At 37.5% G+C, this 25489-nt stretch overlaps 2 protein-coding genes across 4 annotated transcripts; both read left to right on the top strand.

Annotated features, from left to right (window-relative positions):
• Positions 1-264: 264 nt before the first annotated feature.
• tmem63a (transmembrane protein 63A) lies at positions 265-17880 on the top strand. Of its 3 annotated transcripts, none has more exons than XR_008803775.1 (24): positions 265-374; positions 3723-3884; positions 3992-4071; positions 4232-4301; positions 4375-4412; positions 4550-4692; positions 4838-4889; positions 4980-5088; positions 5176-5246; positions 5700-5780; positions 7007-7133; positions 7217-7347; positions 7623-7805; positions 7919-8072; positions 8163-8269; positions 8346-8432; positions 10782-10841; positions 10955-11117; positions 11213-11318; positions 11398-11565; positions 11675-11790; positions 12126-12173; positions 12265-12483; positions 17317-17880. XR_008803775.1 is itself a non-coding variant. In XM_056233444.1 (24 exons), the coding sequence occupies exons 3-24, from the start codon at positions 3723-3725 to the stop codon at positions 12403-12405; spliced, it is 2397 nt and encodes a 798-aa protein (XP_056089419.1). In that variant the 5' UTR covers positions 319-374; positions 1994-2054; the 3' UTR covers positions 12406-12877. The 3 variants fall into 3 exon arrangements, 2 of the variants coding, with proteins under 2 accessions (XP_056089417.1, XP_056089419.1); XM_056233444.1 differs by lacking the exon at positions 17317-17880 and adding an exon at positions 1994-2054 and having other exon boundaries at positions 319-374; positions 12265-12877; XM_056233442.1 differs by lacking the exon at positions 17317-17880 and having other exon boundaries at positions 12265-12877.
• Positions 17881-20864: 2984 nt separating this feature from the next.
• Positions 20865-25456, top strand: rsph9 (radial spoke head component 9). Its single transcript, XM_056233454.1, has 5 exons — positions 20865-21271; positions 21841-22009; positions 22448-22577; positions 22803-22949; positions 25137-25456. Exons 1-5 carry the CDS (start codon positions 21045-21047, stop codon positions 25295-25297), a joined length of 834 nt encoding a protein of 277 aa, XP_056089429.1. The 5' UTR covers positions 20865-21044; the 3' UTR covers positions 25298-25456.
• The last annotated feature ends 33 nt before the right edge of the window (positions 25457-25489 follow it).

Below are 25489 nucleotides of genomic sequence, written 5' to 3'. Positions count from 1 at the left end.
ATTGTTTTATTTATGATTTATTTGGCTTATTTTTCTTAATTTCTTAATATTGTTTCTTAATTTATTTACCATATTTCTTAATGCCATCTTTCTCTGCACTGCGGGACTTTTATGATCTGCTTTTTCTTAATATCTCATTAAATAATTTATTAATTTCTCCAGGTTGATTGTGAATTGTATCAAATACAATGACAATTAATTAATTAAAAAAAAAAAATGTTTGCTTTTGTACCAGTGTTGTAATGGGACACTGGGCGGAGATTAGTGTATCTGCGCATGTGCGGATATGAGTCATTGTAAAGTTTCGTTTAGTTTAATCTCAGCTCAGTTGACAACCCGACCGTTTTTGGACAACCCAGAAGCGGAAAACCGAGGTATGTTTTTGTTTCATAACATATTTTATTTGCCAAAGTGGAGAAAGAGACACTAAATCTTTCGGTTAATGAAGGTAAGTTTGTCCAGCCGTTATACAGATGCGTCTTGACGTCACTCACAGCATGTCGATGTATGAGTTTAGTGGCACGTTTTTGTTTGTTTTGGTGTTCGTTTAAAATAACAAGGTGTGTTTACATGCTAACATGAGTCTAACTACCTTTAGTTTAGTTGCTAGTTAGTAAATCCGTTTTTGGCTTTATACTCAACCAGCGTAGTTATGACAGTTCTGACATCAGCTGTCAGTTTGGCAACAGTAAGTTTCCACATCATAAAGAAGTTGTTTCAGTCATGCAAAGTGTTGCTAAACTATGTCATAACACGAATAGGCCTACACTATTCCCCCGGTTTCACAGACAGCCTAGTCCCAGACTAAAATGCATGTGTGAGCTGTTTTAACTAAACTGACATCTTAAAATATGTCCGTGCCATTCTGTCTCAAGATGCACATTGTCTTTTTCTAAGGCATGTTTAAAAAAACTATTGAAATGTACTTGTTGAACTAGGCTTAATCTAAGCCATGTCTGTGAAACCAGGCCTATGAGAAGTTAATGTAACTGATCTTTAGAGAAGTAGAAAGTAGAAGTAGAATCATGCATCCTTACATTAGGTGAAATTATGTTTCTAAAATTAAATCTCTGCTGAAATATGTTTTGCTTTCACATCTGTGGGATTTCAAAGTTCATTCAGACACATTGCAAACCAAAGAATTTCTCACTTCTGTCTTTGTTATTTGACACATACTGTAGGATTGTGACTTGTTACTGTAAAGTGTTCTGGAGGTAGCTACACTGCTACACTATATTTTTTTATTCAGTAATTTTGTCTTGTTTTCCATTACCAATATCTAAGCAACAAGGGGTCATCGGATGCCCATTTTCCACAAGTTGGTATGATTCTTTAGGGTCTTCTTCATCAGTTTGTATTAACATACTTTGGTTAAAATTACTTTGGTTGTGTAAAACAACACCTTTTTTACCTCCTCAAAAACAGCTCTGTTCACAGCGACCCGTTTCGGTGTCTCTTTAAATGATAATGAGCAACTACCCACCCCACCCCTCTCTCCCGTGGGACGTGTTGTTGACACAAGACATGTAAAGTGCTGCCTTGGTGGACAGTATACAAATAGCTGACAGTGGGACAGTCCGTCAGTGGTCGTGGGTGGAGCATGAGCAATATGACATCCGAACGGCTTATTTATTGAGAGTGTTTAGGCTTTTTGAGGATAAAAAAAAAAAGGTGGGATGTTTTTTTTTCCCATTGTATGGTGGTTGTGTCCACAGACTGTAAAGACACAATTACATGAAAACACCATATAAAAGTGAATTTTGCATCCGATGACCCCTTTAAATCAAGATACACTTATTTTGATTAAAACAAAACACAAATTTTATTCAAAGGGAAAAACAAGATTTTTCATACCTCACTGACAGATATTTTTCCTTTTTTTTAAGCATAAACTCACTTAATTTTGACTTAATATCTCTATTTCACTGTCTTGATTTTATATTTTTTTATGTTTTATGTAACAGTCTGTTTTTTTTATCTATTTTTTTTTCAGAGCCACTTCAGAGTGAGTAAAACTCTTATGCATGACCACCGGACAGTGAAAACGCAGAGCAGTATGTAATGAGATATGATTATATTCCTTGATTTATACATGTCACCTGACCAAGTGAAAAAAATCATCTAAAAGCAGAAGAGGAACTGTAGGAGGCCCACAGACACAGGGTGGAGTGAAAAAGGGGTTAGATTATGACTTAGGCTATTTGTGCAGCCAGTGGTTATATTATGATCCTGTCTTAAATAACACATTCTTGTAGCATATAATGGCAGTACATTGAATCATTGTGATATATCACATGACAACATAAGGTTCAAACGTTTATCATGAATACAGTCACCAGTAATCCACAATTTACAGCACTTTACAGCGTTATCATGTTCACAAAGCCATCCAAACCTTTTTTGTGTAAATGGAACATAGTCATATGATCTAGACCAAGGGGTTTTCAAATCTCAGGACAGGTTTGAAAACCCCTGATTCCAGGCCATTGTGTAATTCTGTTTTGTTTGCAATAAAGTTATAAAGGATTCCCTCTAGAGTTTGAACTGAAATGCATGTGACATTTCACGTCCTTGCATTGATTTGCCATTCACAACACTGAATGGAATCTCATGTGGCGGTACCAGTGATGGTATGACTGAGAATGAGATGGAATGCTGTGATCTATTCATAGAGTAATAGTAAAGTTGGTATACTGTATATTAATTTTTAGAAATTTGTTCGGACTTACACCAGCTTACCTTCAAAATAGTGTTCGAAACCAACCTTTGACGAACCACACTAGATAAAGTAATCTTCTCAATGTTCCTACAAGAAAAAGCTCCTATTGTTCTGCGTTTTAATTTTGCTGCCCTACTGACTGGAATAGTTTACATAAATGACAGAAAATGTATGCAAAAATGCATATATTTGTTTAATCTTTTAAAAAATTGTTCATTAGTGCTTTGAACAACTGCTGCAATTGTTTTAGATAGCTGTGCTATCTAAAACCATTTTTTTACTAAAACATTTTTTTTGTGTTTTTGTATATGTCTCTGAATGTAATGTATGTACAGCAGTGGCCAAAAGTCATGTCCGAACTTGTAAAATTGACATCTTCAACCTTTATTTAAATATTAATAAAAATGAGTTAAAAGATTTACAATGCTATTACGTAGTTGTGTTTGGAGTCAATTGTTTTATTTGTAATAACGCAATGAAACTGCTGACATTATTTTTGGCCAGGCTGTCATACTAAGAAATTATGAACGCATGCAAAAACAAGAAAGAACCAATGAAATATTAATAACTGATTATGTTGTAGTCAATATATGCTTTTTCCTGTGAGCTTTTTGTTTTTCTGTGCATTTTTTGGCACAGTAAAATCAAACCTGTTGCTGTAGTTTGCCTTTTTTGCCAAATAATTTTGTCAGAGAAGTACCTTAACCAAGTTTAGTTTTTTGTTTGTCATATTTAATGATGGTTTAATGAAACTTGTAGGGTCATAAAAACAATTATACCCTCCGGACATCATTGCAGGATGATGTTTCTTTTCCTGCCATGGGTCATTGTAAATAAGAAACTGACTTGTCTGTATAAATGAAGGCGAACAAACAAACAATAGTCACCTGGGATGTTGATGGCATATGTGCCACTGAAGCAGATCTTTTCAGAGGCAGCAAAAAAGCTGTTTGTGTGCCCTGAAAAGAAATCCTTGTATAATTTGTATCTGTTTCTCCTCCAGATGGCCTCCACGTGGTGGGGGCAGCTCTCCGTGCCGGTGGATAATGGCACTGTCCATGTGGACAACAGTAGCTGTTTCAGTGCCACGCAGAGCACTGTGCTGAAGGGGGTGAATTTCGGAGGTGTGCCCATCGTTCTGCTGCTCGATTTTATAGTCTTCCTGGTAAGTTATGGAGTTAGTTGGGATTCAATTGACTTGCGCTGTTGGCGCCATCCAATTACATCTGCACCAACCAATCAAACCACATAACGCTGTGTATCATCCTGCAGGTGCTGCTATTGGTCTTCACTGTGATCAGAAGGAGACTGTGGGATTATGGGAGACTCGCTCTTGTTGCAGAGACTGAAGGGTATGTGACATGAAGGCAGTACTAGTTGCAACGGAAACATACAGTGCCATACTGTTACTATAGGGAACATAGTGTCTAAAATGTATTGTAAAATGAAGCTTTAAACTAGCCAATATTAGTATTTAAAAAGATTATTATAAAACCATTGTTGCCGTTTCAGAGACTTCAGTAAACGACATTACCGTAGAATGACATCATCCATATCCATTGAGGAGCCTGACTACGAGAAGGTGAGTTTAGAACACATCATCCTCATTATGACATCATTCATGATATCATCAACATCTTCCTCGTCTCCTGTAGGGTTGCTGCTCTTGGGTCACCTTTATCGTCAATATGGAGTAAGTGTTATGTTTATACCCGGAAAGCTTTTGCCTGTTGATATTGTCACTTATTCCTAATTTAAATGGGGAAGTGCACATGGGTCTTAATAAAATAAATGGAGAAGTGAAACTGAAATCTGTGTGTGTGTGTGCAGTGAGTCTACAGTCCAGGAGAGATGTGGGGTGGATGCAGTACATTATCTGTCATTTCAGAAGCACTTGGTCACCCTGCTCTTGCTCATCTGTGTGCTGTCTGTGTCCGTCATCCTACCAGTCAACCTGTCCGGGGACCTGCTGGGTAGCTCGCTCATGCAATTACAAAAAAATTCAATATGGTCTCAAGAATGCTTCATACAGTAGCTTGGCTATAAACCCTAGTTTTCTTAGTCGTGTGTTTCAGTCTCTGCTGAAGGCAAAAAGACTGACTTATAACTGTGTTCCAGGCAATGATCCATACAGTTTCGGGAGAACCACCATAGGGAATCTTAAGCAGGGGTATGTACCGTATGTGTCTATGCACATATGACTGCAGGTATCTGTGTGTGTGTGTCTATTTGAACTGTATTTTATATGATGTCTTCACAGTGATAAGCTGCTTTGGCTGCACACTGTATTTGCAGTTCTATATCTCATGATCACGGTGGCCCTGCTGAGACGCCACACCTCTAAAATGAAGGGAACCAAGAGAGAGATAGTAAGCCATCCTGACATTTCTCTCTCTCTCTCACGCACATATACATGCTGGTTAGTGTCTGTCTAACCCTGGTTTATTTTTCCATAGGCCAGAAACACCCTGTTTGTGAGGTCTGTACCCACTGCAGCCAGTGATGAGAGTATAAAAACTCACTTTGTGTAAGTGGGTTGACTTTTCCAATCTCTTTATTTTTAGACATTAATCCAGACATCTTTTACATCCCATCTCCATGCTACTTGTTCCATTTAGTGTGTAAGGCATGATGATCTCAGCTCCATAATGTGGGTGGGTTGGATCTCAAAGGCAGCTACTGACCAAAAGACTTATTGGTCAATCACAGTAATTGATTAACATTACAGTTATGGATTATACTTAAATAATAATAACAGTATAATTTTGGCAGCAAATGGAATGTTAATTTGAGTGACCGATTGGTTCAAACAATGGCTTGAGTTGGGCCAGTAGTACCTGTTTGGTTGAGCAAAGGTAGTCGGGGGATGTGTTTGAGAAAATTATCATTATTTTTGCAATTCTGCTTGGTGCCACTGATGCGGAAATCACTCAGTTAACTTTTAAGGTATTAACATGTCTTGATGTATATTTGTTTTCAGGGAGGCATACCCTACCTGTCAAGTGACTGAAGTTAACTTGTGTTATGATGTTGCCAAACTGATTGACCTGGACAGAAACAGGTGAGAGTGACGATTTGACCCAATATTATGTAGTTGTCCAAATATCTTATAGGACATACTCTCACAGACAATGGTGTTATTTTAGTATCATTGAGATACCATTATAGTTTTTATTTTTATATTTTCCATTTTAAATTGTTAAATTTTTAGTAATTTGTTGTGTATTTTTGTCATTTTTAAAAATAAAATAAAATATGTTTTCATTTAAATATGTAATCATTTTAGTTTTAGTTCTATCATGGCAATTCTCGGAAGAGTTTGACATGGTAATGGATATGGAAATGTTAATGTATTTGTTCTTGGCAGAATAGATATGCTATGCTGCTGATATTACGGCCAGGGCTCCAAACCGATTCAAGGAACGAAAACAAAAAACGGAAACAAACTAAATTTTAACAGTCCAGTTTAATCGTTATGAAAAGAAACACTAATTTGAAATTACCATTAACTGGCTAATAACATTATTTTATCGTTCTGTTTAATATTTTAGTTTGGCAGTCACCCAATCATGAATTCAAATGATGCATTTTGCTCATGCATAATGTTTTCAACATCTTACAGGTGGTTACAAAGTTGATTGTGTGTGGGTGCTCAGTTTTTCATGTTGTTTAATACATTTGGCAAAAATCTTGTTTATATAAAATATGAAGTCATAGCCATGATTAGATGGCAAATACCAGACTGACTCTCTTCTCAGTTCCTCAAATACATAAAACATTAGTCATTGCAAACATTGCGAAGAACCAGTTCTTTATTTACCCTTGCACTGCAAACAAGCAGTCTCGAAATTGTGCAGCACTTCATTCACGATTGTGGCGGAAGGAGTTCTGAAAGCATGCTGCAAACTGCTACAGCAAACACTGACCAACTATTTAAATGTTGAGCAGCAAGCTCATTGGCTGCAGATGAAACGGGAACCAATCAGCTTGTGCCATGGCATGTAGTAAATTATGTAATTGTTAGAAGATCGTAAGGATCCATCAGCCTGCTCCATCTAGAGTTACATGACAGAACTTGGTATTTATATTAGTACATCAAGTTAAACTAAATGAAAATTGGCAATGCTTCTTTTGCTACTAGCTTTTATTTAATTTAAAACATTTTAATTTTTTTAAATGGTTTTAATTTTAGTCAAATGTAATAACCCTGGTATGATCATTAATATTTTAGTATTATATGAGTTCAAGCATTAACTGTTTTGTTTGTGTATTTTATTTTTGTAACAGAAAACGGGCAGAAAACAACCTGCAGCATTACCGTAAGATACTCGATCGCCAGGGACAACGTGGGGTCATCAACCCGCGCCCATGCAGCCACCTGTGCTGCTGCTGCCACTGTGAGGGGTGTGAAAAGGTGAGTACGACCATCATTAGCAGTGGCCTTGTTTTGACTTTTCAAGATTTGGGCATCTAAATAATGTGTGTGTTTGTGTGTAGGTTGATGCTATAGAGTTCTACAGTTCACAAGAAGCTGCTCTGCTTGAGGAGGAAGATAAACTAAAGCAGAGTAGGCTGTACCCTCTGGGCATGGCATTTGTCACCCTCCAAAATGAGTACATGGCCGCTTAGTAAGTGATTCACACTCAGACTCAACTGTCCATTTAAGGAAACTATGCATAATAATTATCCTAGCTTATAAGATTGTTTCACATTGGTTTTACCAGAATATAAGGCAGAATGAAATGCGATTATCTCCGTGAAAATAATCCCTAAGATCGTGGATCGAGTCAAAGAAATCTTGTTTATGAATATAATTGTAGACGGAAGTATTTTCTAATGTATTTTCCAGTATAATTTCAGCTCACTTGGGTTTTAAACGTATGTCCTTTGTCTTTCCTCACAGTATTCTGAAAGATTTCAATGCTCTAGAGTGTGGAGGCGGGACAAGGGGTGTGGTTGGAGAAGAAATGGGTGGGGGAATCACGTGTGGGTGTGGCCGAGAGCCTCAGCCGTCCTCTAAGAGTGCAGAGCTGAGGGTGCACAAATGGAAAGTGTATTACGCTCCTCACCCTCATAATATTTACTGGTATGTCCTATTTTTTGGAGCAAAATCTTTAATATTACAACCTGCTTGTTATAGACAATATAATACCAATTCACAATTCTGCTTATAATAATCTCACATTCTGTCTTTTTCAGGGAGAATTTGTCATTACGTGGGTGGCGTTGGTGGCTACGTTGTGTGCTTCTGAATGTTGCACTCTTCTTCCTCCTCTTCTTCCTCACAACACCCTCCATCATCATCACCACCATGGACAAGTTTAATGTCACCAAGCCCATTCACTATCTGAACGTATGTGACTGAACACTGCACTTATAATGATGTGTGCACGTAGATGGAGTTCAGTGTGTGTTTGAAAAAGACTGTTTGTTGTTTTTGTAGAGTGCCGTTATCAGCCAGTTCTTCCCCACTCTTTTACTGTGGACCTTCTCTGCCCTGTTGCCCACTATAGTGTATTACTCTACACTGGGAGAATCTCACTGGACCAGGTAGACATCAACACAGGAACACGCACTCAAACTCAAACACGTTCACTCAATAATGCGTGTCTGTCTGTGTGTGTAGGTCTAGTGAGAATATGAGCATGATGTACAAGCTCTACATATTTCTGATCTTCATGGTGTTGATTTTGCCATCACTGGGCCTCACCAGGTAAGAGCTCTTTAAATCTTTCTCCACATTTCTATACACACACTTTTACTGTAAACTAACTAAGTTAAGGGTTAGGGATGCACGATTAATTAATTTTGAAATGTCTCACTGTGGTTATCAATTATTTAATGCGATTTAATTAAAGGGGCTATATGTAAGAATTTTCATGTAACAAAAATGAAAAAAAAAAAACGAGACTTCCTAGGTTGTTTAATGAAAGCCTGTAGAGTAGACTGATTTTTATGTGAAGGACTTACCGGGAACATTTATGTGACATTTGCTTGCGCTCCCGGGAACCTCTCTTCCGTTCAATGACACATGGAATGAATGCTTATACAATGTTTAGGATAATGAGCTGTACTATACGTTCTAAGGAAGAATGCAAAGAATTTAGTTAGTTCTAAGCAAAGAATGAAAAATAATTTCACCGTGAGTATTTCTGGGCATTGAATCATGTTCAGTCACTTGTATGTCATGAGTGCGAGCATGAGCAATACGTTGTTGGCTGCAGTTCACTTAATGGCCACCTGTGTCGCTAATGACAAGGGTTTCTGAATTCTGGATATAGCCCCTTTAAATAACCATATGAGCTGCCTTTTACAGAGTGAAGTGCAGCACTGTTCATTTACACGTGAGCGGCTCATAATTCAGTGTTTTCAAATTACTATTATTATATATTATTGTTATTTTTATTAATATTATTATTAGTAGTAGTAGTAATATAAGGATATTAGTTTTCATAAATACTATTTTTTTTTTATTTCACAGTGAAATATTACAATAGTAATATTACCAAATTTGTTAAATTTTTTTATTTATCATTATTATTAGCATATATTTAGCAAATTTGCTGCCCTACAAGCACAGCAAACCTGGAGCTTTAATAAACAGCATTTTTTGCTCTGTTGTGGATTACAATCTAACTTAACGGTTTCATTGTTAAAGGGTTAGTTCGCCCATTTAAGACATGAAGTTGTATGCAATCCTTACCAGCACTATAGTGCATACACACTGACCCACTCTGTTGTCACCTCCCTGGTCAGACTTCTGGCCGCCGGAAGTTTTTCAATGAAGTACTCCCGGTTATTTTCCGGTGCCACAAAACTGTGCGTTTTTACGTGAAAAAATGATTTGCGTTTCAAAGCTTGATTAATTTACCACACAAAAAACACGCCGGTCAAAATTCATACCTCAGTTTTAATCGGCACTATTTTCTATCCATTTCTATCAATCCGCGCTGCTGTCAACGTCAACAGTGCGCACGTTCCGATCAGCTGTTGATAGCGCGACTCGCTGACAACATGTCTGACTGCGAAACTTCTGATGATGAAACCAATTTTAGCACAATGTCAGACAGATCAGATGATGAAAGTAATTTTAGCACAACGAAAATGTTATTGATTGCAACACAAAACCTCAATTGTGTGTGTGTTCAATCAAATAGTTTTCTCAGCAAATTGTACCAATATCCCTATAGGCTATACTGTTTTTATATTAGACATCTTTTCACGTGTTTTATAATGGAGTCTAAACATCAGCTTGTTTACCGTACAGTTTAGACATAGGATCATAAAGTTAGTAGAGCTTACCCGTGGTACTGGTACAGCAAAACTCTTTAATTTTCCTTTTCCTCCTTGGTTGTAATCGTCTTCGCTGAAGTGAGCACTACACTCATGAAAATCCTTTATTCTGGATATTTTAGCTCCCGCAGAGTAGCCGATGGCAACCAGCCAAAGCTGTCTCATAGTTATATTCGAAACAGGAAAACGATGGAATCTGAACTTTGATCCCGGCACATCGTTGTGGTCACAGCCTGGGAATTTACAAGTTCGCACCATTGTTAATTTAATACTTTTTACGTCGTTGTCAATCGATTGTGTAAACACTATGGAACAGCTGATCGGAACGTGCGCACTGTTGACGTTGACAGCAGCGCGGATTGATAGAAATGGATAGAAAATAGTGCCGATTAAAACTGAGGTATGAATTTTGACCGGCGTGTTTTTTGTGTGGTAATATAATCAAGCTTTGAAACGCAAATCATTTTTTCACGTAAAAACGCACAGTTTTGTGACCCCGGGAAATAACCGGGAGTACTTCATTGAAAAACTTCCAGCGGCCAGAACTCTGACCAGGGAGGTGACAACAGAGTGAGTCAGTGTGTATGCACTATAGTGCTGGTAAGGATTGCATACAACTTCATGTCTTAAATGGGCGAACTAACCCTTTAACCTTGTCCTAAAAAAACACAATGAAATGACCATAAATGAATTCTTGATTAGTGTGTATAGTGGGTCTAAATTGTTCCCAAAGTCAGCATGTATACAGATGTGCTCTCTTTCCACTCAGTCTGGACGTGTTTTTCCGCTGGTTGTTTGATAAGTCGTCTGTGGGAAAGCTGAGGTTTGAGTGAGTATACTTGTGATTTTATTCGCTCAAATCTGAATGATTTATTCGTTTTGTGACATGCACCTAAAAAAACTATGGCTTGGCTTCCCGGCTCCTCTCTTTGTCTATCTCAGGTGTGTGTTTTTACCTGATCAGGGGGCGTTCTTTGTAAATTACGTGATCACAGCGGCTCTGGTGGGCACAGGCATGGAGCTGCTGCGGTTGCCAGGGTTACTGCTCTACATCGTGCGTCTGGCACTCGCACATTCGGCTGCTGAGAGGAAATACGTTAAACAGGTCATTTTTTTCCATCCATCCATCCCTTGAAACTGATTTAAATAGAATTAACAGGAATGTGTTTCTGATCCACTTGTAATCTTGTCTCTCTGTAGAATCAGGCATACGAGTTTCAGTACGGCGCGATGTACGGATGGACTCTGTGTGTGTTCACGGTCATCATGGCGTACAGCATCACCTGTCCTGTCATCGTCCCTTTCGGTCTGATTTCTTTCCTCAAGGCCTTGTACACATTATTAGTGTGTGTAACATTACATTAACATACAGTTCATGTTTGCAGGTCTGCTGTACTTGTTGCTGAAACACCTGGTGGACAAACACAACCTGTACTTCGCTTACCTGCCCGCCCGCCTTGACCGGCAAGTTCACCTGGGAGCTGTCAATCAAGCGTTGGCTGCACCAATCATATGCCTGATGTGGCTTTATTTTTTCTCTGTGCTCAGGACAGGTAACGTCCACTAATTGGCTGATTAAATCAATGTTTCTCAGGCATTTTGTTTATTGTATTATTTTGTTTGATTCATAGTGTGTGTTGTATATGTTGACTGTTCTCACAGGCTTCATGGCAGTCACGTCACTGTTCACACTAGTGGTTCTGTGCGTCACCATCTTTATCTGTATAAGCTACACTTGCTTTGGACACTTCAAATACCTCAGTCCCCACAACTACAACGTAAGCTGCTTTGTTCTGTATCAGAGTTTTGTCCGACTTTACAATGCCACTATTGTTATAATTGTTATAGTTTTACCATCATTTAATAGTTCTGATTCAACCACCCCCATTTTATCATTTAAACCACTTACATACACAAACACAAAAATCTTTTTTTTTTATCTCTACATTTCTCATCTTTGTTTCCAAATCCAGATTTCTTATAAACCTGGGCATTGTATGCTATAAATATTGTTGGCTCTGTGATGTATTGCCTATGATCCTCTACTGTAAGTCGCTTTGGATAAAAACATCTGCAAAATGCATATATGTAATTATGTATTTCTGTGATTCAGATTAAGGAGGAAGATGAAGACGCAGCATCAACATGCTCATCTGCATCGGCAAGTTTCACATTTTTACATTACATTATCACACATTTTGTTTTCAATTGATAGATTTCGTAATGACCAAAATCTTTCTTACTCTACGTAGGTGTATCTTCCTAAAGTTCTGAACCCAGACGCGTCGTCCGAGTCTTCTGATGAGTGCAGCACTCGGCAATCCTACGGCACGACAGACACAAGCCCGCCCTTCCTCAGCACTGAGGAAGACTGTCCAGACTCTGATATCTAACAACAATTATCAGTCTACATGTAGACTGATCCAACTGCCCTTTGGAGGAAATGGTTCTTGCCGTATTGGCGGTTGGAGGTCAGTGGAGATGGAGGGGATATACTTTTGAAAAAAATCACTCAAGCTTTTGTCATTTTTTTTTTTCTTTCTCATACACACTGAGAACAATGAGGAACATTTAATCATAAACTGCCATATAACAAATGCAAAAGAGCTTTTTGGGAATACTTTCTTCTCACCAAAGAAAAAACTCTTTTCTAAATTGCCAATCAAACACGCTGTCCATACATTTCTACATTACAAAAGCAACTTCGCCAATGAGCACTTGCCAAGGAGTACAAATATAACTTGAGCATATCAAAGCGCACATGAACACTTGAATCATGGCACTTGTGCCTTGTTGGAAACAACTTAACATACTTTATAACTGTAATTTGTGTGAGTGTGTGTGTGTGTGTGTGCATGCGAGAGAGAGAGCGAGTGAGAGAAGAGCGTACATATTGATTACATATAGAGCTTACATATTGATTGTCATTTTTAACGTTTTCTGTTTAAAGCAAAGTTTTATATACATATGTTAATATATTGATATTGATATATATTGAGCTCATGGCTCAGTGGCCTTTCATTAGTCATTCTATAATTTAGGGTACATTTCACATCAGCAAACAAGTGTAAAAACAATATGCTTTCTCAATAAAACAGCTATTGGTTTCAGTTTATATATTTTTATTAGTGTAACGTATCTGCTAGTTGCAAAGCTTAATCGTTAAACACCATTTTGATATGACAAAAAACAATGTTTTCCCTGGAGAGTTTGTCAACAATGAAACGAACAAACTATATGCCACTACTTACACTGATTAAGTGCTACACTTTAAATGACTTAAATATTAAATGTTTTTGTCTATTCTGCCGTATGTACAGAGCTTATTTTAACATACTTTTCAACAAAGAATTTCTCTAAGAAAAACTCCAGTCCATGTGGATGTAAACTATACCCTGAAATAATTTCAAAAGCAGCAGTCTGAATATTTAAAATGTAAAAAATATGTCAAAACATAGTTGACAATGACATTATGCCTTGACAAATGACATGACCATTATGCCTCATAGTTTCAATGGCAGGCCTTGTATGGCCAACCAAATGTTTTACTTGATCGGGTTAACCTAACATTTGAATTTTTATTTGAAATAAAATCATAAAAATATAGAAAATTATAACAGGGTACTCAACATATTTGATGGGCAATTAATAAACTCATTGACAATAGGTAATTGGAGATTATATATAAAAAAAATTAAGAGGATATTTACCATAATGTGTTCAAAATAGCTACAGCAGAAGAAAATGACATCACATGATGCTGGTTACATGGTTTTGGGATAAACAATTTTTTTTGTTTTCAGGGTCTGTTTAGGTAGTAACATAGTTGACAGAATTTTTGCGGACATGAATAAAATTAATATATTTTCTTATTTGAAAGAAAATTAAATTAAACTCAAATCTATTTTTCTAAGGTATTTAGATTGTAGAAATACATTTAAACTCAATCTATTTTTCTAAGGTATTTAGATTGTAGAAATAAATTTAATATGGATGATCTTGACTTTAACATTTTTTTATTCATTATTTTGAACTTGAGACCCACTCCAAAATATGGACATTGCAAAAACTGTAATTTAAGGGATACAAAGGCAATTTCAAGCAAACTAAAAAACTGGATGCATAAACTATTGGTGTGAGATTATAGTGTGCATTCTCTTAATGGACAAAATATGAAATGTCAAGAACATTTTTAGGAAAAAATATAATTCTCATCAGAGGACATGAAATGTACCCTAAATTGTAGAATGACCCATTTTTGTGTGTTCTTGTGTATATATGGTTTATGAGGACACAAATGTGTATTTCATGGGTATTTCAACGTAAACATGGTTTATGGTTTACTTCCTGGGACCCCATAAATTGTGTGTGTCTGAAAGAATGAATAGAATGTATTTGGCTGATAAGTGGCTTTCTGAAGGCTTCATCACTAGGTGGCAATGTTGCTTTCTGATTGTTCTTGGACTCCTCAGAGCAATGGCATAATGTCAATTACTAGAGAAAAACAATTGTGCAAAGATTGAATTTACAGTAAGGCACTTAGAATAAAGCAAACAGGGCAATGCATAAACCTTAAAATACACACTGCTTCGAAAGTATAACCTCAATACTTAAGCATTCATGAGACTAGCGTGATAATATCGCTTGCTATGTAAAGTTCAACTTAAGTGTCCTGACCACATAATGCCTGTAAACCCGGTAACTTTTGCATGATATCCGCAAGTATACCAGAAATGGACTGTTTACATGGAGCAAATTCTAGTTGCAGGAATTGCAGTTAACTAGAAATTCATCTACCTAGAAAAGTGTTCCTGCGTCAAAGGACTATTTAGAAAACATTGATCAAATAAGAAACGGGGCTTTGCTAAAAAAAGTTACATTTCTCCTTTTAACTGTAATGCAATGGGAAGATGTTGTGTATATGAAGAGAAACTGTTGGTTCCTGTGCATGTGTTTTAGTTCTGTATTAATTATATGATTGGAACAGAAAGTGAATTGCAGTGTCTGACTCTGATCATTTAAACTGCTCAACCTCTGTACACGGAGTCTCATAGTCTTAAGCCTCAGATTTTCCTGGAAATGGATGAATGAACGTTCTCCACTCACACACTTGACACATTTCTCCTGACTGCGGTTTTCAGCTCATTAGTAAGGATAGAGCAAAATCGTCTTACTGTAACACCATAAACAGCCCACAAACTCTGTGGCCAGAGTGACCTGCTACAAACGCCAGGATCAGCGTTCGAAACTCCATAAGAACAGAAACTGATCTAATGACTGTGTGTGTCTGTCATTTACAAACTTTTTTCTTTTCTTTTTTTTTTCGTTTGAGGCAATAACAGCCAATGGTGAAGATCTCTTCCAGTGTTTTGCCTGTTGCCATTCAGGAAGGTCAGCTTATAAAGCAGGGTACCATCATGTTGACAGCTGGTTCATTGGGTTCACTTTTAGGTTGCCAAATATTTTTTGGCGTTTGTAAGCAAGTTAAGCTTAAGCTTTAGCTTTGTTAGTCAGCATTAAATGTAAGTTGCGATAGTCTTTTCTTCCCTATTGAGATGTATGTATGTATGAGTGAAACGGCTTTTCGAATAAGAAAAATGTAGGGCGGGACTTGATTCTGTCCATGTGGAATTGATTGGATGGTTGTGGTTTGCTATTGGTCAATCTCATGTGAGTGACAGGCTGACCCGCCCTCACGCCAGTAAACACGTCATCAGAGAAGAGATGGGCACATGAATTTAAAAAAAAAGTGTATGGACAAATCATTTATAATCAACATTGCAATGTTCCATAATACAGTAAGAATTGTCAATTTTGATATCATAGTGACTTTTTTTATAAGATTTTTTTCCTGTATGTGTTTATTTGGGCGTGTAATAGGACAGATCTTTATACACAACACTTTTTAAATCAAACATCACAGATCTTACACTACAGGTCAGATTTTGTGCACAATCATATACATGTAGTTTTACAACTTCAATTCATTCTGTGAGAGCTAGAAATAACAGCATTTACAGTCTTTGACACCGTGATAAACCCTAATAGACGCAAATGCCCATATGCAACTTCAGACAAAAGATGCATTTGAGTCAAATAAAGCATTTCAGTAATCGTTTATATGGACTGAATGCATGCGGAGAGCAGGTCAAGTTTCACTGAATGGTGTTTGCTGGGGGCCTCAAGGTGGCAAAACTCCCAGACCAATGCATTCTGGTTATAAAGTAAGTCAAGTGTGTTGGCAGTTGAAGCCAATCTAGAAAACCCTTATTGCACATCTACAATAATGAAAACATCTGCTGGAGGCCTGGATGGAAATCAATGATTAAGAAAGTAAATAAACACTTTTTTTTTTATTATTAGTTTTGCTTGCTAAGACAAGCATCACTGTTACTATTCCTCATGATTATGGATTTAAACAAACCCTTAATACTACATATAAACTTCACAATGTAACTCAACCATTGCTGTTTTTGCCACAGACATGAACGATAAATCACACCTTTTTTTTCACATGACAAAAGAGGTAGGAAAAAGTTTCATAGAGGGGAGATGCAAGTTGTATAGACCGTATGTAGCCACGCCCCTTTCCCGCGCTGAGCTCATTGTCTTTTGACTTCCGGACTGTATTTTCACAGCGATCTTGCGTAGTTATGAATGAACGTCTCGTAAAAAAAATTCCAAAGGTCCATTTGTTAAGAAATATGCTTATCATAAACATTACAATGCTCATGATAACTTTCGTTAACTCTACAATAAGTAAATCAACTTCACCAGCTAATTACTCCTGGACAGCGATGCCATAGAAATATACAGAGCGACCGCGAAAACGGAAGTTCAAAGACAATATTCTAAAGATGGCGGCGCCCTCGTTTCTCTGGTGCATAAGGTCTATAGAGACCAGAATATAATTGAGAAACCACATAGCAACACATTAGAAACAGTTTACAAATGCCCTGGCATCATCATCTTAGTGACTTTTGTACAGAGAAAAAACAAGAAAAACAGAATCTCTTTTTTTTTTTAAAGAAAGTACTATTTCTTAATCTTGTAAACTGGGCTCTGGACAAGTGGACATGATATGGATTCTGTCATGTAACTCTTCTGTCATAGTTGAACATGCGCACACACACAAAAACACTGAACGGCTCATCTACAGCTGCGTTTGGTCTTTCAAACTACAGGAACTAATTATTGTTGCATTTGTATGTGGTGTCTTGAAATAGCCCAAAGATGATTCACCCCTCCATTAACACAGACGAAGATGTTTCCTCCTCTCCTCCCTTCTTCTCTCCTCTTTTCAGATGGTGCGCGCTCTTTTCGGAAGCCATGATTGATGCCTCCTCTGACCCCGTGACCCGGAGTACGTATGACTGATCTCTATGCCAGCCAACCACAAAGCCCGACGGCATTGATTTCCCCTTCTTATCCCTCCCTTTTGTCTGCTGGGATTATTCCCATGGCAACGCTGGTGGTCCGTAAGGTAACGTTCTCAGAGCCGAGAGTAATAGACCCTCGCCAAGCCCTGGGGGTAAACTTATTCCACTTCACCCAAACAGAACTTTTAAGGGAAAACTAATAGCAAAGTTTTGTTTCCTTGCCAGACGTCTCTTAAGGTTTGCAGAGTTTACTCAGCGAAGAAACAGAGCCAGAAAGAAGAAAAAAAAACGAGAAAAGAAACTGAAGAATTAGAGGGAGAATTCCCAGATTGGGACATTTGCTCCATTATCTGATCATCAGCAGAATAAGGGATTGTTCACCAAAACTATTTCTGACTTGTTCTCTGTCATCGTTTACTCGACTTCATGTCGTTGAATATGATTTTCTTTCTTGTGGGGAAGAAACAGAATGAGGATAAGTACTGAGATGTCTCACTTTTTGTGAGGAACATATTGAAAAGTTTTTATTTGCTCTCAAATCCTATCTATTTTTCCGTATGTGGAAATATGTCGATGCTATCAAATGTTATCTTACAACATGGTGCACATGAAAGTCATGTGGAGTACTTTTAAGGGCCATTCATAGACATGGAACACATTTTTGTGGCAAGGTCTAGAGATGCGTTTTTTAAAAGTAGAAATTATTTTAGCTTTGTGTTATGAGAACGCCTCTTTAGACAATGCGACCACACTGTTTAAACGCATTCTTCTAGCGCGTTTACATTGAAAAAGAATGAAAAACTAGGGCAGTGGAATGGAAAAATGTGTTGTGTGTGAACGGCCCCTTGTGGTGCATTTTGTTCTTTTGGAGCTTGACAACCTCATTTACTTTTACTCCACAGAAAAAGGTGATCTGAATATTCTGCAAAACATCTTCTTTTGTGCTCCACAGAAGGGAAGAACGTCATATGGGAACAATATGAGGGTGAGTCAAGAAAATCTGAATTTTCATTTTTGGAAGAACTAACCCTTTAAAGTAACTCTGGTTCCACTGTAAAAAGAAAAAAAGTTTTACTCTTATAGTAAACTGTAATAAAAAATCCAAATAAAAATGTAAAAGGTACTAGTAATTTTCTGTAACCCTAAAACACAATACAATGCATAATTTAAACCACAGGGAAAACACCTGTGAATAAGCAATATGGAATATTCCATCATATTATTGGCACAGTACATTTTGACCCTATTTTACAGATAGTGTAAATAAACTAAAAGTTACATAAGCTCCTATACATAATTACTATAATAGCATATAAATAATGCTAAAAGGCTTTTGTATCCATGCCAGAGGCGTCTATTTACGTCAAGTTGGGTCAGGCAGCAAAACCTAAACAGAAGTTAGTGCACCTATAAGGCCTTCTTAATCGGTCATGTTGATTACTACCGACTGAGACTAGCATGAGACAAATCTTGTCCAAAGAACTGGAATCCAGACATCTTTACTTCCTTTCCACCCTCATTTCTCTCTTCCTCTCCTCCTCATCCTCCCCTTCCTGTCTCAAATCTTCCCCCTTTGCTCGTGGACTTTCCGAAGGGCCTGCGCTTTGTGAGTTATAGCCCGAGGCGGGTGTGATGTTGTCGCCACTAATCTCCTGTGAATGAGGCTGTCCGTCTGTGTGCGTGTTGAACTTGTGTGCCACTAACTCAACGGGCCTTTGTGGCTAACCGTTCCTTGACAGCGCTGAAGTACCGTTCCTAATCACAGTAATGCAGACATACGAGTCTGCTAGTGCGCACACACACGGATCCGCTTTAAGAGCATAGAGAGTGCTAAGCACTTGACACCTGTAACGGATGTTGCTTGTCAAGGTTTTACCGTGCAGGAAAGCTTATGCTATAGAGCAGACATACAGTTTCCACCTTATTTTGCAAAGCTATTTTCTGTTAATGTGCGAGACTTACGGTTCATCGGCTCCTGTAGGTAAATAACCTGTAGAAGAATAACAAAGTGCAGTAAACGGTCAAACTATTTGCACTATACAAACCAGTGTGTTTATTATTATGATAATGAAATTAAAATATGATGACAAAAAAAAGTTTGCAATATAAACAGCTTAACTGGAAACAAATTGAAAAAGAAACAAATTTACTAAGTGTATGAAGTTAGAACTGCCACGATACTAACAATTTAATCCCTAAATTAAAGTAAGAAAATAAGAAATTATATTTTGCATAGAAAAAAAAATTAAACTTACTTTTCAACCTTTAATATTTATTGCATTGTATGCATTTATTTTCATGACAATTATGCAATTTCTATTTAGTGTGATGATTATTCTCATTACTGCAATACATTAATGCAAATCATCCTGGCCAGACACAATTATTAGATTTTTTTTATTTTTCTTTTAATAGTTTTTAGTTTAATGCAGCATAAATCGAAAGCAGCACAACCAACAAATGCTGTCATGGTGTATAAATACTTCACAAATTTATCTTTATGTAAATTTGGGGATGAAATGTTCTTAATTGTCATTAAAATAGTCACAATACAAATACATAAAAATAAAATTATTATTATTATTATAAATATAAAAAACTATAATTTCCTCAATGTTTTGTTTCAATTTTGGGGTGAAATATGAATTCAGTGTAAATTAAGGACAGTAAAACTAACTAACTTGAAATATATATTTTTTAAATGATCATAATTTATTTAATCATAAATATACAAAACTTATGTCAATCTGATTAATCGTGATTAATTGCATCTAACTTTAAACGTTTTTGTTTACTGAATATATGTATATGTATTGTATACATATATACTTATATATATATACGCACACACATGCACAGACATACAGTAGGCCTATATATAATATATATGTAGAAATATAATATATACACACCTTATACAAAAACAAACTTTAATGTTAGATGCAATTAATCGACTTGACAGCACTAATAAAACTATCATTTCTTTTTTTTTCACGATTTTGGGGTGAAATATGACTTTGATAAGCTTTCTATAATGCATGTGCAAAAGCGAAATCAAACTTATCTCTCTAGGCTGCTTCTGTTTGCTATCATCATGTGTTCACAACAGCCAGCTGACTTCTCCCGTCACCCAGGGCTGCTGTTAACAGCACGAGTTCACACGTTCAGTGTGTGAAGCTGTTGGTATCACGCAGAGGGCATTAGGTTGGACAGAACACACATCCTGCCAGCTGTGTCAGATGCTTCCTGTTTGTCTCTCTCAGCAGATGAAGAGCGACCAATCTGTTCATCACATATGCTAAGAAAAAATGATCAAAATATATATTTGCATGATATTTTTTAAAATAATATTATAAATAAAATGTATTAATTTTCGCCGCCATTAATTTTCTAAATAAGATATTTCAGTTTGTAACGTTACCTCTAGTGAGCTGAGTGTCTACAAAGAGTCAACAATACGTTCTTTGGTGTCTATGAGTAGCTATAGCAACAGGCTACTAGGGCTTTTGTTTACCTTAGCAACCACAGAGTCACTGGAGAGTGAGGGTGATTAGCTTGCTAGCTGCAGCTTTCTAACAAGCAAAATAAATACAAATATTACTCGAGTATTAATTTCAATTCTTTTGTAAATATACATTTGTCAGTGAATAGAGATGGACTCGGATTCTTTGCATTACTCTTTGGATTTAGCTGCTGGTAATGGTTTGACTCTGAGCAGCGAGCAGAGAGCTGCTCTTCAAACCTCTCTGGTCATACTGAAGAGAAGTTACAAATTCAGCCGGGTTTTATTTTGGGGAAAGATTTTGGGGATAAAATGTGACTATTTGATTGCTCAAGGTGTTGAAGAGGATGAAATGAAGAAAAAAAAGTCTTTGTACAGGTAAGAAATCATGCTTATTCTTTATATAACTGCTTGTTATTAACTCATTGTGATTGTGTATATTGGCTTAATGCAGGGCTGTAACCACCTTAGACATTTAGGGGAATAAGTCCCCCCCCCAATAATAAGAAATGGCCAAGTTGCAATTTGCATTTTCAACATTTTAGACATACGAATAAGAGTGAATGTGTACATTCTTCTTCTTCTTATTTGTTTTATTTATTCTATGAATTCCCCTTTAATACTTTAATTACTTATGTTCAAGACATGATTATGGCCTTGCCTTAATGCGTAAGTTTGACACATAAAACTTGATATTACAATTTCAATTCAGTTCAATAGGTTTTATAACTCAATTAATTTTGTAGATGTGATCTTTATATAGTGCCCATTTAAATGAAAGTTCCAAAAACGTGTAATTAAATATTTTATATTATTTTAGTTTTATAGTTTTTTTTTGGTCAGTTATATTTAATACCATTATTTCTTTAATCTTGTTAGTGAGTTCTTTCTAAAATAATTTTTGATTCTGTCTGTCTGTCAATCTATCTTTTTTAATCATTAAACAGTTTAAACTGCTTAGATTGGCACCTGCTGCCACAAGCCACTGAGTCCATGACTGCAGACGTGGCATTAGCAGCACAGGGGCGATTCACGGGCGACCCGTCCCATCAGTACGAGCACACAGAGACACGCACTGAGGGAGAGGGGGACGAAGCCACGGAGGTAGAGGTCAAGGTGAGAGGACTCAGGGACCATTGGGATACACGACACAGATGGGGCTATAATAAGCATGAGGAAACAGGAAAATAGATTCAGCAAAATGAATAAAAGCTCATCTTGGTTTATTTGGTGTATCTGCACTTCATGATTGTGGCATGTTTGTGTCTTTTATAAAATACAGATCTTGCTTCGCTAACCAAACTTGAATTTTTAGAAATCAAAGTGTCTAAACATTTCGAGGAAAAGTGGAAGCTTCAACTAAACACACGCACGCACACACAAAGCATGATGAACGTTGTGTTTATGTGGACGTGGTAATGTTTGGATGTAAAACAACTGTTATTATTTATCCGGTTTTCTGTTTATTCGTGGTTTATAATGTAGTAAACATGGTAGATGGCAGGCGGCTTGTTGAATGTTTATGGAGCGATTAACATGGCTCCCTTTCTGCAGGTGAAAGTGAATGAGGCGAGTCGATTGGCCACGACCGTGTCAAACATCGATAAAGATGTGTCTGTAGTGCCACGTGGTGCATTTACAAAGAGTCCCAGTGGCAAAGTGCAGATAAACCGAAGCTTTGGAGGTATGCTTACAGTTACAGCCAAACCATTAGAAGTGTTTGTATATGCTTTCTACCGGAAATCAGATGCAGCTGTGTGAATATAAAACTAAAGTGAAATGAAATGTCAGTTCACTTCAGTTCTCTGAAGTCACTTTCTTGCATCAGTCTTCAGTTCATCTCTTTACGTTGTCATTTATTTGAATGGTCCGACCCCAGATCAGTTTTAAGTTTGGCCCATGATCGCAGGTCTGCATCCCACTGAAGCTGCGAAACTTCGCAACTACCTGCACTTTCGTGAGCCGGTTAACCTGAAAAAGAAGTCCATCTTGGAAATGTCTTATCTGAACCCTGCTCTCGACTTCCTAGATCCTTTGAGTGAGGACATTCCCAAAGGTAATTAAAAGGAATGATCTTTCATTACCTTTATGTGTGATGATTTATTCTCGATGCTGTTTTATTTCCAGGCACAATATTTTTTTCTGTATGTACTTGTGGAAGTCTCCAGCTCCCACCCTATAATGAAACGTTGGCACTGAAGTCAGACCCGTCTTTTGCTTTAGACTTTATAATCCAAAGGTGAACAACACCTGTTAACACCACTATACTTTCCCAAAAATGATGCTGACATGCAAATTGCATTTAGGAAGTCTTAATAGTGGTGGGAAATATGAGGATGGTGTAAAAATCCTTCTGCAAAGCATCCCATGATCCCTGTTGCTGGATTTCCCTGTGTTAATGACAGATATGATTTGGCAGCTGCCTAAGGCCGAGCGAAAGCCAAGGAGACATCTGGGGTGTTGTTCGGCAAACTATGATCCCATTGTTCTCTTTTCTTTCTGGGAAGAAGCGTTTGAGGGATTGCCATTTTCTACATCAATGATAAATTTCCCGTCTCATATATCTTGGTGTGTCTTCCTGCAATGTTTGTCATTTGGGAGTGAACTAACAAAACAATTATTCAGAAAACTATTCGCCTGGCTATGTTGTTCTCCGCAAATTCAAGTCAGACGTAAGCTTGCTGAAAGGTATTCATCCAGCTTGCTTCATGAAGCTTAGCCCCTTGCTTGCACAGACCACTACTGATTGTTTAACATCGAGTTCCTCAAGGAATATCTGGTTCTGCTGATCCTGAATCTTAACCAGATGGATTCTGATTTGTTTAACATACCGAGCAAAGCACTAGAACATCATTGAGCTTTACTGAAAAACATGACTCTGGCATTTATGCCTCATAGAGCCCTCATTGCAAGATTAAGAGTGACCTCCTGCTAAATGTGACCTTAAAGTGTAAGGATAGTTGAGGTAGGAGAAGTCCGTGATCACCCATCAAGGACTACGTCAGTTATAGGATAAAGAAGCATTTCCTCACAGGGAATATTGTTATCGGACTCCGATTTAGAAGGCAAATGCTGCTTTGTTGTTTCTCAGTCGAGTTTGAAGCCACAGTCACCCTACTGGAGACATGCCCAGACTTAAAGTGTGTTAGAAACATCTCAGCTGTTTCATTAAAGGAGGCGATCTGTCCTTTATTTCTCTCTCTAAGGGATAGCCCCTCACCTCAGGCAGCACCCAACTAGGCTAAGTTGATTTGTTTCGTCTTTAAAAACTGAAAACGTAGAGCAGGTCTCAGACCGGGGGTATTTATCCACCCTGCCTAACAGTTTTACTTTTTCCCCTTGACCAATCAGGTGGAAAAAAAACTCAATCCCCTCTCAAGAAGTGCCAGAGGTGAACAGGTTCATCTGGACGTCTTAAATAGTGGGTAAAGGAGACTGGGAATGGCAGTGGTATTTACCGCTGCCCTCCTTCGGCTTCACTCAGGTTTCCTTGAATGTGGTCTGGACAAGGAAAAAGTTGGGAGACTTCCCAAGAACTTGGAAAGGCAGAAAATGTTGTATAACCGCATGGTTTTTAAACAAATATCGCTATAACAAATTAAGGGAAATGGTTTTGTTCTTTGTTGATGGAAGTATATTGTCTGATCTTGCCAGTCTTATCTAATATCTAATTTCTCGGACTTGAAAATCTAATTACTACATATTTTCCTCAAAAGCTTTTCTTATTAGCATAATGTCATGGTCGTGTATTTTGATGAGCTCTCTATAGAACTGCAGTCTGTTAAATATTTGGACTCATAACAAGGCAAAGAGTCACAATGGACATTTTTGTCGATTTTTGAGTGTTTTAGGTTAAACATTGTTAGCAGTTAATGTTCAGAGCTGCAGTTCAAACACAGACTTCATTGGCATGGAGCTTTGCGGTACTGGGCACGAGCCAATGTCGGCAGCTGGATGCAGGGGCCACCCAGACAGAAAGACCCCAGAACGCCTCTTCTTTATACACTGCTGTGATAATAGTAAATCCATAACTGAGCCAACTCTCTGTCACACGACTTTCTTCTCCAGATTTTACTCTGCTGCTGTCACACTATCAGAGTCTGGACTCTGTCAATGGTTATGTTTAATGGTTTAAAATTCAGGTTCAGTTTATGCAAAATGCTTTTTGCTCTTTTCTTCTTTGATCTTGCACAGTAGGATAATTCTAGTCTTTTTTTTCTTACTGTGTTTGTTCTTCATGCAGGGTCATGGAGCCTGCAGCTTGAGCGGGGCGGCACTGTGTGTGTATTACGCAGTTTGCTCTGGCTGGGTCTCACCTCCTTCCATGTTCCCCAGACCCCTCAGCATGGATACATCTACATGGGAGATGGACTTATAAACCTGGACCTGCCCTTCATGTTATAGCAGCCAAACTGACTTCAGAAGCACAATCTCCTTGTTTTTGGTGCCACGTTTTAAAGACAGCACAAGTTATTGTGTAATCAACTCTGTGGCCTCACATTCACTGTATTTTTCTTTCTGTCAAGAAAACATAAACACGTCAACATGTTTGGAAAGTTGAAATTGCGTTGGTGTTTCAACCCTTAAAGCAGACAC

This window comes from Rhinichthys klamathensis, unplaced genomic scaffold, assembly GCF_029890125.1.
Source record: "Rhinichthys klamathensis goyatoka isolate OS25496 unplaced genomic scaffold, OSU_Roscu_1.1 h1tg000370l_1, whole genome shotgun sequence".
In the NCBI taxonomy this organism is placed as follows: domain Eukaryota; kingdom Metazoa; phylum Chordata; class Actinopteri; order Cypriniformes; family Leuciscidae; genus Rhinichthys; species Rhinichthys klamathensis.
This window is presented reverse-complemented; position numbering and strand designations above follow the sequence as displayed.